The sequence below is a fragment of the Mucor velutinosus genome, assembly GCF_035048745.1.
Source record: "Mucor velutinosus strain NIH1002 chromosome Unknown tig00001561, whole genome shotgun sequence".
Classification (NCBI taxonomy): domain Eukaryota; kingdom Fungi; phylum Mucoromycota; class Mucoromycetes; order Mucorales; family Mucoraceae; genus Mucor; species Mucor velutinosus.
Window position 1 is genome coordinate 702,360 of NW_027041903.1, and position 14,754 is coordinate 717,113.

A 14,754-nucleotide genomic window follows, 5' to 3' on the forward strand; every position below is an offset into this window, starting at 1 on the left:
GCTCTTCATATATACATCCGTCACCTCTACCGATTCCAAACAATGAGCAGCCGTAGAGGCCTTGTTCATTTGAACGCACTTTAGTGACATAGCCTTTGTCCATGACACATCTCCTTTATTTCATTGTACAGCAAAGTGTATCATCAGATTACGTCTATAAAAAGCACATTGCAAATTGAAATAGTACCATGACGAGTTAATTGCAGGAAACAATCAATTCTCTACGCAATCAAGGAGAACCTTGTTGTTGTTATAGACTCAACAAAGCAAGCGGGACCTGGCCACATTGTCTTGTTCTCAGTTTCCCTCGTCAAATCCACCATATCAAGAGACCCCGAATCTGAGAGGCGTTTCTACACTGCAGCAAAACGCACAGAAAAAGAGGCATTTATATGTCCATCGTCATGTGCTTTACCCAAATGTACGCGTATTTGACTGGACACATATGCCATATATAACATTCGTTAAATGAATTGTAATTGTAGCCAACACTCCTGCACACTGGAGCCACGTTCACCATCACCATGCAATGCCATGCAACCGAGTGTGGTGTTATCAAAGACTACATCTTCAAGTGTCAAATCAAATGATAGAGATGGTGTTTGTGTATGGTATGTATGCACAATGCATAGCAATCTCGTTCGACAGGCCACAAGATGTGTCCACCTTTTACGCGAGAATAATCATTTTTATTAGTTGTATATGGGGTAAATGTAAATGGGATAACAGAAAATCAGGGGAGCATTTATCTTCTAATAGTACCACGGCCGTGCAGTTGATACATGTGCTCTAGTTCAGCTTCCATAGCCTTGATTTGAGCATGTTGTTCTTCCAAATCCTTGTTGAGACGATCACGTTCAGAAACCAACTAGGATACAAAATGTTACTGCCATGCTTTCCCTCCCTTATCCAGCCAAACACTGTACCTGAGCTTCCCATTGACGGAAGCGGTTCTCTTCATCCTTGACTTGCTTGGTAAAGTTCAAGCGAAGTTGATCCTCATCTTCCTTGAATTTAGGGTTTTCGTACTTTTTAAACTTGGGCTCGCCAAACTTGCGAGTACCCATTTGTGATTGACGATAGTTTTCGTAGTGATTCTCCTCTGTTGTTGAAATCAAGTCGTGCATGTGCGACCTGACCAAGAGCTTTCGCAACTTCTTAAAGTCACAGTGCTCCTCGTTCTCCACCTCAGCGACACCCCAAGAGTATTCTCTGCCTTTGACAGTACGTCCGTCAGGAAGAGTAACGTCTTGAGTAGAGCCAATGATGGCAAAAGGCATGGAAGCCATGATGCTCTTATTGACCTCTGTCACTTCCTCGTCTTCACTCTCGATAGGACAAGAGTACACTTGAATGTGATTAGCAGCAATGGAGTTCAAGATCTAATAACAATTCATGTCCACTGGATCAGCGTCAAATTTACTCCATCAACCTCATGTTTGTCCTACTTACGTTGAGCTTGTATTGTGCTAAATCACGAGGAGTTAATGTGTCTGCCTTGGCAATGACAGGAATTAAATTGACTCTGGAGCCGAGATGTTTCATGACCTCAATGTCGAGAGGCTTTAATCTATGGTATTATCAGCCATTGAGCAACAGGGAACCGAGAAAAACAAGACTACTTACGAATGACCAGAGGGTCTGATAAAGTAGAGACAGGCATGTACTCTAAGATCGATAGCGCCCTTACGAGTGGGTTGTTGCTCTTGAGCCATGAAACTTTCATGTTGATCGTCGAGGAATTCATAGATGGGCATCCAGCTATTGTGGTTGTTGACATAATCACCAAAACCAGGAGTATCGATGATGGTTAATTTGACCTTGAAGTTCTTTTCCTCGAGCTCTATTGATGTCCTTCTTAAACACACACACACACACACACACACATTGCCATGTCTTCCTCTCTCTCTCTTGTCATTACCTGCTTTAGTGATCTCAATCTCGACAGTCTTTTCAATTTGTTTGGCGTGACGCTTGTTCAAGTTCTTGTCAGCCTTAATACCAGTAGTAAATAAGGTATTGACAAAGGTAGTTTTACCAACGCCAGATTCACCTAAATAAGAGCATCTCAATGAATACACATACGCATTTCTCGGGACAGTAATATGATGAAAAAAAGGGGCCCCCTGAATGTCTGACTTACCACACACCATCAAGGTAAAGTTGGCACCACGCTTGGATACAATCTTATGACGTTGATTGGGGAGATGGGCGATACCAACACCACTGCTAGCTGAAGGGGACATGTTGCTTTTGATTAGAAAAAAAAAAAGTAAATTAGAGAGAGAAAGAGAGAGAGAGAGAGAGAGAGAAGCGAGAAGAGTCAATTTGAACCAATATTTGTAATTACATCTCAGCCTTAAGTGGTGTAACCAGACCAGTGTTCTTTTTGACAATAGACCTCATGCATCCAAGGTCAAATCATCCAATAGAAACAGTAGATAAACGAGTTGAGTGGCCTTATTGCTCAAGAGGTGTGCTACTATACCAAGCTTTATTATCGTCTATCTATTTACACTAGAATCCCTTCATTTCAGAAATGACAGATCGCTCTCGATCTTTGCTCATTTCGCCGTACCCAATCACTCGCATAGAAAAGGATCCACTACCACCTGTCAAACTACGAAGCGCACTCGAGTAGCCAAGCATGGAGCTCAAGGGCACATGTGCTTTGATCACTTGTTTGGGCTTATACCCATCCACATCTGATTTGACTAGAAGAGAGTCTTCAGGTGCATACACTTGCGCATGTTCAGAGATGGTTCCGTCCTGATCATCACCCAAAGCTGAAGATTCCAATCCAATGACATGGCCTCTGCGAGTGCCACTCAGATCACTCACCACATTACCAATGTGGTTCTCATTGACCTCTGTATACACCTCCATCATGGGCTCCAACAAGCAAGGGCTTGCCTTTTGAACAGCTTCATAGACACCGTGAGAGACACATGCAGAGATGGCTCCTAATGTAGTGTCAGGACCAAATGTCTGTAAATCATAGGCCTTGACTCTCAGCTTGGTCAGAGGGAAGCCAAGCACAGCACCTCGGGCAAGACCAGCTAATAAACCATTGTGGACAGCCTGCTTCATGTCTTCCGGATGCAATTGAGTTGCCGTGTTCTCTGATGCGAATGATGGCGAGCTGTCGTCGTCTGCAAGCGTCACTTCAGCAGCAAGCTGGTTTCCGGCGTTAGCGATCCATCCCTCTTCTAAAATCTGCTTTGCGTCTGTCTGCTCTAAATCTTCATGGATAGGAGAGATCTCCACATGACAGGCAGCGCGCGCTCTCTTGCCCATGACTTCCTTATCGTACACTGCACTGGCATTGGCCTCGGATTGACAAGTCTCTCTATAACTGATTCTCATCTTGCCCATCTCTGCCTTGACCTTGAAATCGTTCAAAAGACGATCCTTGACAATCTCTAAATGAAGTTCGCCCATACCGCTCACCAGAAGCTGTCCGCTTTCTTCGTCTGTCCATACTTTGAGCGAAGGGTCTTCTCTGACAAGGTTCTTGAGAGCATTGGTCACCGCTTCTTCTTCAGATACTGAGGCTGGTTCCACTGCTGAAAAGAAGGCAGGGCTGGGGATATCAATGTTGCCTAATTGCAATCCCTTTTTAATGGCATTGGTGTCGTTGGATTGTACAAGTGTATCGCCAGTGCGTGTGTCTTTGAGTCCTACAATGACGCCAATATTGCCTGCACCAATGGATGGGATCTCCTCGACATCTTTTGCATACATTTGAAGTAGTTTGTTGACTCGCTCCTTGCCTCGAGTGGTGGTGTTGAACAATGTCATTCGCGTGTTGATTTTGCCTGTGGGTAAAGCGTCAGGAGTAAGTTCTCGTAAAGACACACATCACTGTACCTGAGTATACTTTGACATACACCATGGGCCCTCTTTTGGCGTCATGCACTACTTTGAATGCCAATGCACACAGATGGCTGTCGTTTAAGGGTATCAATGCAGTTTTACCGCTGCTGTAAGTAACCATGGCAGAGGGTCTATCTAATGGACTTGGCAGGTAATCAATCACAGCATTCAACAAAGGCTGTACGCCCAAGTTCTTGAAAGCAGCGCCGCACAGTACAGGCACGGCCTTGTTCGCCACAGTGACTCTTCTAATAGCTGCCTTCACTGCCTCAGCATTTACACGCATATGGTCTCCATCTGCTTCATCAAAAAATGTCTCTACAATAGCGTCATCCATCTCTGCCAATGCTTCTACCAAAGCAGTACGTCCTTTGACAGCCTCCTCCAACAAGGCACGATCTGTAGTCGCCGCTTCCAAGGGTATTCTCTTGAGCACGGATCCATCTGCATGTGCTTCATCCCATTGAATCATCTCCATCGTGACCAAATCCACCACCGCTTTCAAACCCTTGTGTCTTTCATCCATGCTCTCTTCATTCATGACAGGCAACTGCACTACCAATGGTCGAGTGCGTAGCTTTTTCCACATTTCTCGTACGGTTCTTCCAAACGCAGCGCCTGTTCTATCTAATTTATTGACAAACGCAATACGAGGGATTTCATATCGATCAGCTTGTTTCCACACTGTCTCTGTTTGCGCTTCCACACCAGCTACACCGTCTAGAATGGTTACTGCTCCATCCAGCACGCGCACAGCTCTTTCCACTTCCATGGTGAAATCCACATGGCCGGGCGTATCGATCAAGTTGATGCGGTGTCCTTGCCATCCAAATGTGATGGCTGCACTGTTGATGGTGATGCCCCGTTCTCGTTCGGCCGCAAGGTAATCCATAACGGTATCTCCGTCATCGATATCTAGGCTGTTGTGTCAGTGACAGAGCTATACATGTGTGTATGTGTATGTGTCAAGCTATCCCATGAAATATACCTCCAATGCGTTTTGTCACACCTGCATAATATAGCATACGTTCAGAGGTGGTTGTTTTGCCTGTTTGACGTCAATACCATGAAGTTGCATGTGGTTTATAAATGACAAACCTGCATCGATATGTGCAATAATGCCTATATTTCTAGTTTTTGGTATAGTGAAATCCTTACTATCTGATGGCAACAAAGGTGATTCAGTTTGACAGTAGCTCGATGATGGATCTTCTCTCTTTCTTTTTACCTGTAGCATATGTTCTAAATTGACAAGGTGTCTTCTTGATGGGTCTAATTACAGAATTACATTTGAATGTGGTAGATACTGGCTTCTTTAATGTCGCTGTAATGTATCTGAGCATTCTGTAGACCTTTTTTTTTTGTGGAGAAGAAAAAAAAAAAAAAAAAAAAAGCAGAAAATTAGGGTTAGAGAGCCGGGGGTTTCCATACATTTTTGGTAGTATCTGCTGCTGTGACATTCACTGGCCACTCAGCACAGATTCTTAATTCTTACCAAGCAAAGGATGTGTTTGATATTATTTCGAAGGCAATTGCCAACTTGCAATTGAAGAACCTCTGTTTAGCGCTTGTAGAAACAGGTTGCTGCAGCTCGACCTTATCCCTTTTCCCATCACATAGTCATCATTGCGATGGTTGGCATTTGGAAGGCCCACTATCGTCTTCTCTTCAATCAATCAAATTTCCTTAGCTCCCACCACTGTGCTGAATAGTATCCGACTTGGCATCCAAAAGACAACTGATGAAGACCACATTCACGCTAACTAATAATTTTCTTTTCGATATTGCCTTTTGTCTGAAGAAGCTCGAAGTCATATTTGAAGCATGTTTAAAAGATGCAGTGGAGTACCTGGCCATTCCAGTTGATATTGTCAATAGTAACCTCTTCTTCCGAGAAGACTCACCTGGTTCCGAGCGCTTGCATCAATCAAACAGCAGTGATGAACTGGCCCTTGAATAGAAAGAAGCTCAAGCAAAAAAACGTTCAATTGTCGCACTGCATCAAACACATTTTGCAGTGAGCCACGGACTTTCAATTTTATGATTTCTCCATGGCAGATTTGGAGCCATCCTGAAGATCCCAAAAAGGTTTTTTTCTAAATTTCTGCCCAATGTTGTAATGCAACTAGCTCACATTCTCTAAGTTTGCACATGGAGAAAAGGACGCTTGTTTCGATAGAATTAATTTGAGATTGATAGCTGCATTTCCCAGCGAGCGCAATCCCAAAAACCGTATTACAGTTTTTTGACCAAAAGTCTTGTTTTTGTATAGTCAATCCAAAATTTTATGGTTTCAGATGGAAGAGTGCACTCTAAGGATCATTTTGAACTAATGTTACCTTAGTAAAAGTCGTCGTTTTTTAGGTCAAAATCACGATCGTTTGAAATTCGTCATTTTTTCATGAGTATACCCTCATCCAAAATCAATGAAAAGTGATGATTTTGCAAGTGGACAAAAAAATTGAGAAAACTGCTTTAGTAGATGCTACTTGATGAGAAATGACGACTGCGCTAACTCCCAAGCCCTAGAAACAATTTTTGGGCTCATAAACAACGTTTGAAATCACAGTTTTTGGCGCTAAATGATGGATGTGGGCGCTTTTTTCATTGCGTTTTTTTTTTCATGACCCTGTATCGTGTTATTGATGAAAGAAGTGATCTTTAAACTCGCTAGAATGATCAGAAACCATTGTTGAATGTGACTAGTCAGAGGAGAGAGAGAGAGAGAGAGTAAAACCTCTCATTCTTGGGTGCACACATCAAAATGTCATCCCCGCCTTTATACCAGTAACCATGTCAACCCGCATAGCGAAAACCTTTCAATTGACAGCTCGTAGCTTCTCCTCTGTTGGCTATCGCAAGCCTTACACTGGCAACATCAAATCGAAACCTGCATCTTCTTATGATGCCATTAGCAATCCATGGGATCATGTCTATGGCGTCTCCAGTGTATTGTCTGCGTTGAAAGCTAAAAAGCGACAGACATTAGACACAGTATACATTCAGGAGACAGATGAAAAGAAGACGACACAAAAGAAGGATGCTTCACTGATATCCGAGATCCTTAGCATAGCCAAAGCCAACAACATACATGCCATGGCTGTTGATAAAGGACGACTCAACAATCTGACAGATAATAAGCCGCATCAAGGTGTAGTGCTGAAGGCTTCACCAAGGAACCCGATTGAAATCAGTGTGCTATCTGCACCCAATGAGTCTGGCTCTTATGCAGCATTACCCAGAATCAATAAAAGAGGTAGTGAACAAGACAGAGAAAAGAACAGCAGCACCTCTGCGTTAGCCAGCATGAAATTCAAGGCGCCTACATCCAGGAAGCCTTTTTGGATTGCATTGGATGAAGTGCAAGATCCTCAAGTAAGTCATCGAGATATCAGGTTGCAAAAACGTCTAAAACTGAATGCCATGATTCTGATAGAACCTTGGATCCATCATGAGAACAGCCTATTTTTTTGGTGTCGATGGTGTCTTGTTATGCAGCAAAAACAGTGCTCCCTTGAGTCCTGCTGTATCTAAAGTGAGCTCTGGTGCCGTTGAAATAATGGATATTTATTCCACACCCAATCTCGTCAAGCTATTGAAAGAATCGCATGCCAATGGCTGGGAAATCATTGGAGCAGCTGGCGATGCTAGTCCGTCAATGAATCTGTCTCAATTCCGAGAGAACACCAGCCAAAAGCCCGTCATTTTAGTGCTGGGCAACGAAGGCACAGGACTTCGTACTAATGTCAAGAACGGCTGCAACGCCTTTGTAAGTATTCCTAGTGCTATTGGTGAAGATGCCTCGTTCAATGGATCCGTCGATAGCCTGAATGTGGGTGTCGCAGCTGGTGTATTGATATCCACTGCTCTGTTTTAGTTTGAAGTGATTTTTTTTTATTCATAAATAATACATAGAAAATCCTACTAGCCCTTGATTTCATCTGTGGAACCTGTGGTTCTGGAAGGCACTCTTGCCGTAATGGCTTCATCAATTGTGTCCATGCTGCGAACACTTCTCCAGTCTGCAATGGTAGACACGACAGAAATGCGGTTCTTCCATTTATCAAAGTTCTTTTGCTTGTAGTCTTCATCTTCATCCACCACGTCATCCAACATCCAATCTTTGTTGTTCATCAAGTGAGGGTTCAGCATGTTGAGGCCTGGATCAATCATCATCATTTCGCGCTGTTCCTGGTATCTGACAAACCCAATCTCGTTGTAGTTGGTTGCATGTCGCACGAGGATCACAGCAGCGAGCTCTTTGCAAAACTCTTGCAGCACAATGTATGAATTCACAAAGTTGGATAGTTTGGCGTAGGGGTTGGTCACTGTCACTGGTGTGGCATTGGACCGTTGTGGGTTTTGGAAAAAGGCAGCAGACGGTGAGCTGGGTCCATTTGGTGAGCCTGCTCCACCACCACTACTTCCTACGCCTCCACCGATGCCCATGTCGCGTGTGATCCGTAAGGGCAGTAGGCCTGCTGATTTTGTGGCTACAGGCGATGATGGACTGCGCGGAGAAGAAGGCATCAGTGTTGAGGTGGAGCCCTTGTTGAATACCAGTTTTGTCAGGTTGGGATGATTGCGAGCCATGTTTTCACTGGTACGCGGCGAGGCAATAGTGTTGTTGTTGTTGTTGTTGTTGTTGTTATGCTGTGAATGATGGTGATGGTGATGATGATGATTCATGCTGTGATAAAGATTGTCCCTTCTTGTCTGTGAACGTTGTTGATGTTCCGTAGTATGCGATGCGCTGCTGTGTGGTTGAGGAAAGCCGTTTCCACCTGGTAGTATGCCTCTCTTCTTGGCTATCGAAATACGCGTCTCAAAGTTGGGTACCAGTTGCGCTCTCTTGAGTGCTTCAAATGTCACTTGCTCCAACAAGGCATACAGGCTGCGACGGTTGCTTTTGGCGCTAGGCAGTGCCCATACACCGCCATAGAGAGCGCCATCCACGCCCACACGCACAGCACGCCAATCGCAAATAACGCCATCCATGCGCTTATCCACGACGCCTGCAATCTTTTGTAGGATACTGGTGACTAACAGATTTTGCTCCATAGGCAATTCAAGCATGCGGTGGAATTGATCAAAGATACGACTGAGGAACAAGCCTTCATAGGACTCTGATTTTTTGGACGTGTTTGTTGTGGTTGTGCTGGTGATGCTTGCTTGATCTGCAGCGACATCTGTTCCAGCAGTGGCTTCAGTAGGCGGCGCGTCTCTGTGTATGGGTCTCATGGGACGTCCATGTCTGTCCTCTGCTTCACGCTCAAAGTCTTTGCGCGTTTTCACGGGTGGATAAGGTGTATGCCAAAAGTTTTTAGCCAGCAGAGCATAGTGGAATCTCTCTTGTGCTTCGTGGAAATAGTCGTCGTAACTGTTGCCAGGCACAACTGCATAAGGATTGATATCCTGTTGGTGGTGGTGGTGATGTTGCTGTTGCCCATTTACGGTAGATGCAAACGAATCGGATGGTATGACGGACGATAAGTGTGGTGTCTTCATTCGCTCCAACTCATCCTCCAATGGCAGTAATGATAGCACTCTACATAAGGATATCAATATCTATAACACTGCTCATATGATGTAGACACCTACCTCTCTACAAGCCATCGCACTTTCTCAGTCTTGATGTCCTTTTTGGCTACCCCATCTCTATCACCCACAGCAAGATCATCTACCTTGGGCTCTTCCACTGTAGTGACGCTTCCCTTGTCGTCCACAATCTTGGATCCGAGCGAGGATGTATCTGTCACATCGCGTGTCTCGTCTTCAATGTATTCTCCTTCTGGCGAAATGTCGAGATAGTTGCGTAAAACGAGGTTGTATATGGCAAACTGATTGTATGTCTCCATAATGGTGTCGAATAAACGAAGCGATGCCAGTGCCAGTTCATGGTTATCTGCGTCAATACGATTGATCAGCAACAGTCTCAGCGTCAGTCCTTCGTCTGCATCCAACGAGTTGCGCGTGGCATCTGCTGCCTCATCAGACATCTTGGTTGTATCATCGTCGCTTGCAGTCTGCATGGACGCATTGGATTCATCGTCTCGATCATCGTCAATCAGGTCCTGTATAGGAATGTGTGTCTTGACTTCAGGCTCAATGTCTTTCCCAATGCCACTGTCTTCTCCCAGCAACACCACCAAAAACACATGCAACAAACGCTGGTCTGTCAAGGAGCGGATCATTTCAGTAGTGTAGGCGATGGCTGCTGTGGCTGTCTCCGCAGAAGGAGAGCTCAGTGCAGTGCAAATAACAGGATGCCAGAAGCTCGTTGTCAGTTGTGCCATCAGTGCAGTCATCAATCTCTTTTCTGCCACGCGAGCCACATCATTCAAATACTCCCAGAAGCTGTAAAAGTCGTCAATCACTCGTTCGCCGTCGTGCGTCGAGTCCAGTGTGCGTACAAAGTTGATATCAAAGGGGCTTCTCTTTCTGCGCTTCTTTTTAAAGCTGCTCTGTGCATTGACTGTGATGATGAGGCTGTTGTTGGTTATCATAGCTGGTATAGAGAATCGAATGTGTCGTCGTGATGGTCTGACTGACTGGATGCGATTGTTGCTGGAGATGGTGAATGCGCCTGCGTTCTTGGGCAGATGAGCGAAAAACAGAGCTAATCGTTCAGCCTACACACAGAGATTGGTCATTGGAAATAAAGCGTATGCAGCAGCATAAGCAGCAACTTACCATGACTTCACATAAGTTGGAGTATTCCACAATGTAGCATACATATTCAGGATCGCCTTCTAACAATCTTAGAGCAAATAGGATGGCTTCCCTTGCAATTTCACCAGTTTCACCTGGCATGTTCATGAAATCAAGCAGATACTGAAACATATCAAAACGAGGCTACATACACATCAAAAATGAACACCGTGCTTTTTCCTTCCAACAGATGCTACTCACCGTCAGAAACACATCCCACGCAATCTTTTCCTCCACGCTCTCTCGTCGCTTGTGCAGGGTTTTTCCGTCCTTGGAGCATCGCCACACATTCTCACCTCTGGATCTACACCAGCCTCTTTCAAAGAACAGATCCATCAATGCAGCATTAGCTCCTTTGAAATGCGAGAAAATGCCATGCATCAGCTTGACCAGCTCGAGCGACAATTCAGAGATAGCTAGTAGTCGCTCCTCTGAACAGGGCTCCATCTCGTTTGCTAATTCCTCGTAATGGCGGTTAATGAGTCGATGCGATGAACTGATTAACTTTTGAAGCGGCACATGAACAGCTCTTTCAGGTAGTAGTTGGGCATGAACATTGGTAACTAGACTGCAAAAAAACCGTAAACAATGGACTCGCATGCCATACGGTGTCTAATCAACACGGTGAGCTATTTTTGCAGTGGTTTGACTTTTTGTTGGCTTACATCCACTTTGGCAAATTCAGCCAATTCCTCCAACACGCGCTTTTGTAACAGATACTCTAAACAAGGTCCAGTCTCTAGACTGCCACTTGCTCGCTGGTGCTCCACTTCCTCTGCCTGGATTAACTTGACAATGTTCTGCAAGCTGCATGGAATCGGTGTGAGATCCACAGCATCTTTCAAGGGATCTAGTTTTTCCAAGAGGTTAGTTGAGCAGACCACCCTTAAGCAAATCTATTTGTATTTACCAGCAGCTGTTTCATAGTACTTTTGAATGTTGGTCCAGGCTTCTGCCAACAGCTCTAGTTTGGTTTTGGCCACATTTCTCCCAGAGAGAAACTTGGAAAGAAACATGGACATGCTTGATTTCTTCGTCAAGAGTGGGTAGCTGCAGTAAAAGATAAAAAAGAGACTTAATAGAGAAAGAGAGGCAAGTTTAAATTGTAATTAGTTACCCAAATAGAATTGAGGGGTAAATTTAATCAACAGCACCTGAAAGTCAATTGTCACACAGAGTGCTTCTTCCAGAGAAAGGGAGCTTGCCATGGAGAACGCAAAAAAGAATAACTTATAGTCCATAAACAGCAATGCTATTCAGGGCTGAAAAGGCATTGTTTTGCTGCGAGATATCCACCCAAAAGTGCTTGAGAGGCATGCATCCAAGATGGGATGAGAAGGGTGACACTACTGCTGGTAATGTGGCTGACTCGCAAAAAAAAAAAAAAAAAAAAAAAAAAAAAAAAAAGAATGGGCTTTTTCTGATCTCATGTCTTGCTTTGGCAAGGTTTTGAATATCCAAAATGCGTTGAATCAAGACGATGCAATTGGTTAAAGGTATTGAAATGAGGAGGTAATCAAGGGGGGGGGGAAAAAACAAGGAAGGGGCGAATCGTGTTTGCTATTTTATAGATCATAGTATCATTTTGGAAATGCATAATGCCAATGCTATACAATTAAATAAGGATCTGCTTAGTTTTTTTTTTCTGTTTTTCTTTCGCTTTTTCTTTATTCCCTCTTTTCTCATCTACGCCATGGAAGACCCTTTATCGATAAGGTGAGTGCAGCAGCAGCAGCAGCAGCAGTAGCTTATACTAGTAGACTGCTACACAAAATTTGTATTCAACTGACACTTGTGTAATCTTTTTTAGAAGACACACATTACCATCTACTATGTTTGTTGATCCAGCCATCGTTCGGTTCATTGAAAAGCCATCCTCTTCTTCCTCTCCATCCGCCTTTTTGAATCATTTACCTCAACAACAGCAACAGCAACAACAAGCACAGCAAGAAAAGGTAGAGGAGGAGGAGGATGACGATAGCATCATATCATCATCAATAGCTTCATCGCCTTTTATGCAGCACCAAGTAAGTAGATACATATATTGGGTGCAAATATTACATGTACATTTTAATTAAATTGCACTACTATAAAGAAGCCTTCTCCCCCTCAGCCAACTGCCTCTACATCACTCGATCATCTTTGGTCCAAACAGGAGAAATACGACAGCTTGGAGTTGAGGCTATTTGCGTTGGAAGAGTCTGAAAGACGGTTTGAACATCGGCTACAGGTATTGGAGAAGAATAAAAACAACATGTTGCAGCCAATGAAACCAGATCAACACGGGCAGGAAATCATGCAGCAACAGCAGCATCAACAAAAGCAACAGCATGATCCAGCAAATCACCCACATGATGGCGTCGTTATCGATGATAGTAACTATATGGACCTTTACCACTCCTTACTGGAAAAGTACAATCAGCTTCAAATCGAGACAAAGGAAAAGGAAGCTTACTATCAACAAAGAATCAAACTACTCACAGAGAAACAGCAGCAGCCATGCCAAAGACAAGCAACAAGACATGCATCCACACCCACAGCAGCATCAGAGAAGAAGAAGGAGCAAGTAACGGAAAAAGAGGCTTATAGAGAGGAAGATGGCTACCTTATCTTTGATACAACCAGCATGAATGGCGAAATCACACATTGTAGAGTCAAGATACCTTCAAGCCAAACATGCCATAACAGCCACTACAAACAAGATCCGTCTTCTGTTTTTGCGTCTCCCCCTGCTACCAGAGTAGGTTCTCCTCAATACCATAGTCCCCTTCCTTCATCTCAACACTATTATCATCATCATATTACATCCCCAAAAAAGGGTTTAAATCCGAATGCTCCAGAATGGAGAAAGACTAGTTATCGCCATTAAATTAAAAGAAAAACGTTTTGTATATACCATTCTATGAGCAAAATAGCCCCCTTTTAGTCGAATCATATAAGCAGAGGCGCTGAAGGGGCATTTGATTGTCCTTTAGCTTTCATTATCGCTCTAACCTTGATGCCACGCTCTTGATTTTACCATCAAATTCAGACTGCTCGCTGCTTGCTTACTAAACAATTTACTGTGTATAAAAACTAATTTTATTCAAACATACATATAATAGCAACGAAAGATCAACAGGAAGTAGTGGTGTGTCATGAGCAAAGTAGAGAGAGAGAGAGAGAATAGATTTTACCAAACATGGTAAATCGGTCCGTCAAGTCCGTGTTATTCAAGACCAGTTTTTTCACCTTGGCCATTAATCACCGTTTCGAAATCCAATATATCGTAGGTATCAGGTTCTAGTAGGGACGGAGAAGCTGGTTCGTTTTGCTGATAGTATATATGGACCAGAAAATTGGCTTCAAGCAGGTAGAATTCAACTTCTTGATCTGTCTGCTGCATCAGTAGATGCGGCCATAAGTCGAAACATTCCTTTTCTAATGTTAACTCAATGGCATTGCTCTGAAATAGAGAGCTGCTGTGTTCGTAAGGCTTGTTGATATCGACCATCTGCTGGACGTGACACTACCAGTTAATATGAGCATGCCATGCGCAGTCTGTTTATAGCGTACACGATGGTTACCTGTTCAAGATAGATATTGCCGTACAGTGGTAACGTAATTGTCTTTGATCTGTTGGAGAGTTTGAGGTACCTTTCAGTCAAGGTAATGCATACATGGTTCTATATAACAAATGAGCTGTTAATCATTGCCGGCACATGTACGCAAGAAAGGACAGCCTTACGATATTGATCTGCAGAGTGATTGACTTTTTGGTTTGTTTCCAAATTATAGTAGAGGGTATATCATTTGCACAGGAAGAAATGCTGTAGTTGCTATTGGTACTGCTGCTGTCTGTAGGGCTCGAGTCGACCAACATTTTAAATTAGATGAATAAACGATTTAAAGCAAAAAGAAAGAAGAAAAAGGTAAATATATACAATGAAGAGAGAAACAACAACGATAGCTTAAAATATGAAGAAAAAAATAGAGAGAGAGAAAGAGAAAGTGTATCTGCTCTCAAGATCAATGTACATTGTATTTATAGTCATTTCGTATAGCTTAATACCGTTCCATCGAGATCATTGGATTCTAGGTACAACAGCAATAAAAATTACATTTATTTCGGCCCGTATGAGGAGTTGATGCCCATTTCAAGAAAGTGTTACACTCGCCCGTTTCGGC

At 43.5% G+C, this 14,754-nt stretch overlaps 6 protein-coding genes across 6 annotated transcripts; 2 read left to right on the forward strand and 4 right to left on the reverse strand.

Moving 5' to 3' along the window:
- Positions 1-745: 745 nt before the first annotated feature.
- On the reverse strand, positions 746-2,246 carry ATC70_008375 (uncharacterized protein; the record flags this gene model as incomplete). Its single annotated transcript, XM_064827624.1, has 6 exons — positions 746-868; positions 927-1,382; positions 1,453-1,570; positions 1,627-1,843; positions 1,922-2,053; positions 2,144-2,246. The coding sequence occupies 6 exons, from the start codon at positions 2,244-2,246 to the stop codon at positions 746-748; spliced, it is 1,149 nt and encodes a 382-aa protein (XP_064686908.1).
- A 271-nt stretch (positions 2,247-2,517) lies between these two features.
- On the reverse strand, positions 2,518-5,113 carry TIF1 (translation initiation factor eIF4A; the record flags this gene model as incomplete). Its single annotated transcript, XM_064827625.1, has 4 exons — positions 2,518-3,818; positions 3,871-4,791; positions 4,865-4,924; positions 4,975-5,113. The coding sequence occupies 4 exons, from the start codon at positions 5,111-5,113 to the stop codon at positions 2,518-2,520; spliced, it is 2,421 nt and encodes an 806-aa protein (XP_064686909.1).
- A 1,556-nt stretch (positions 5,114-6,669) lies between these two features.
- On the forward strand, positions 6,670-7,753 carry HAP5_2 (CCAAT- binding transcription factor component; the record flags this gene model as incomplete). The annotated part of the gene is made up of 2 exons (XM_064827626.1): positions 6,670-7,251; positions 7,313-7,753. 2 exons carry the CDS (start codon positions 6,670-6,672, stop codon positions 7,751-7,753), a joined length of 1,023 nt encoding a protein of 340 aa, XP_064686910.1.
- Positions 7,754-7,800: 47 nt separating this feature from the next.
- HGT20_14 (Bifunctional purine biosynthesis protein PurH) lies at positions 7,801-11,609 on the reverse strand (the record flags this gene model as incomplete). The annotated part of the gene is made up of 6 exons (XM_064827627.1): positions 7,801-9,424; positions 9,478-10,508; positions 10,570-10,731; positions 10,789-11,199; positions 11,253-11,437; positions 11,498-11,609. The coding sequence occupies 6 exons, from the start codon at positions 11,607-11,609 to the stop codon at positions 7,801-7,803; spliced, it is 3,525 nt and encodes a 1,174-aa protein (XP_064686911.1).
- Positions 11,610-12,280: 671 nt separating this feature from the next.
- Positions 12,281-13,456, forward strand: HGT20_15 (Bifunctional purine biosynthesis protein PurH; the record flags this gene model as incomplete). Its single annotated transcript, XM_064827628.1, has 3 exons — positions 12,281-12,303; positions 12,398-12,614; positions 12,683-13,456. 3 exons carry the CDS (start codon positions 12,281-12,283, stop codon positions 13,454-13,456), a joined length of 1,014 nt encoding a protein of 337 aa, XP_064686912.1.
- A 339-nt stretch (positions 13,457-13,795) lies between these two features.
- On the reverse strand, positions 13,796-14,449 carry ATC70_008380 (uncharacterized protein; the record flags this gene model as incomplete). Its single annotated transcript, XM_064827629.1, has 3 exons — positions 13,796-14,095; positions 14,154-14,252; positions 14,315-14,449. 3 exons carry the CDS (start codon positions 14,447-14,449, stop codon positions 13,796-13,798), a joined length of 534 nt encoding a protein of 177 aa, XP_064686913.1.
- Positions 14,450-14,754: the final 305 nt, after the last annotated feature.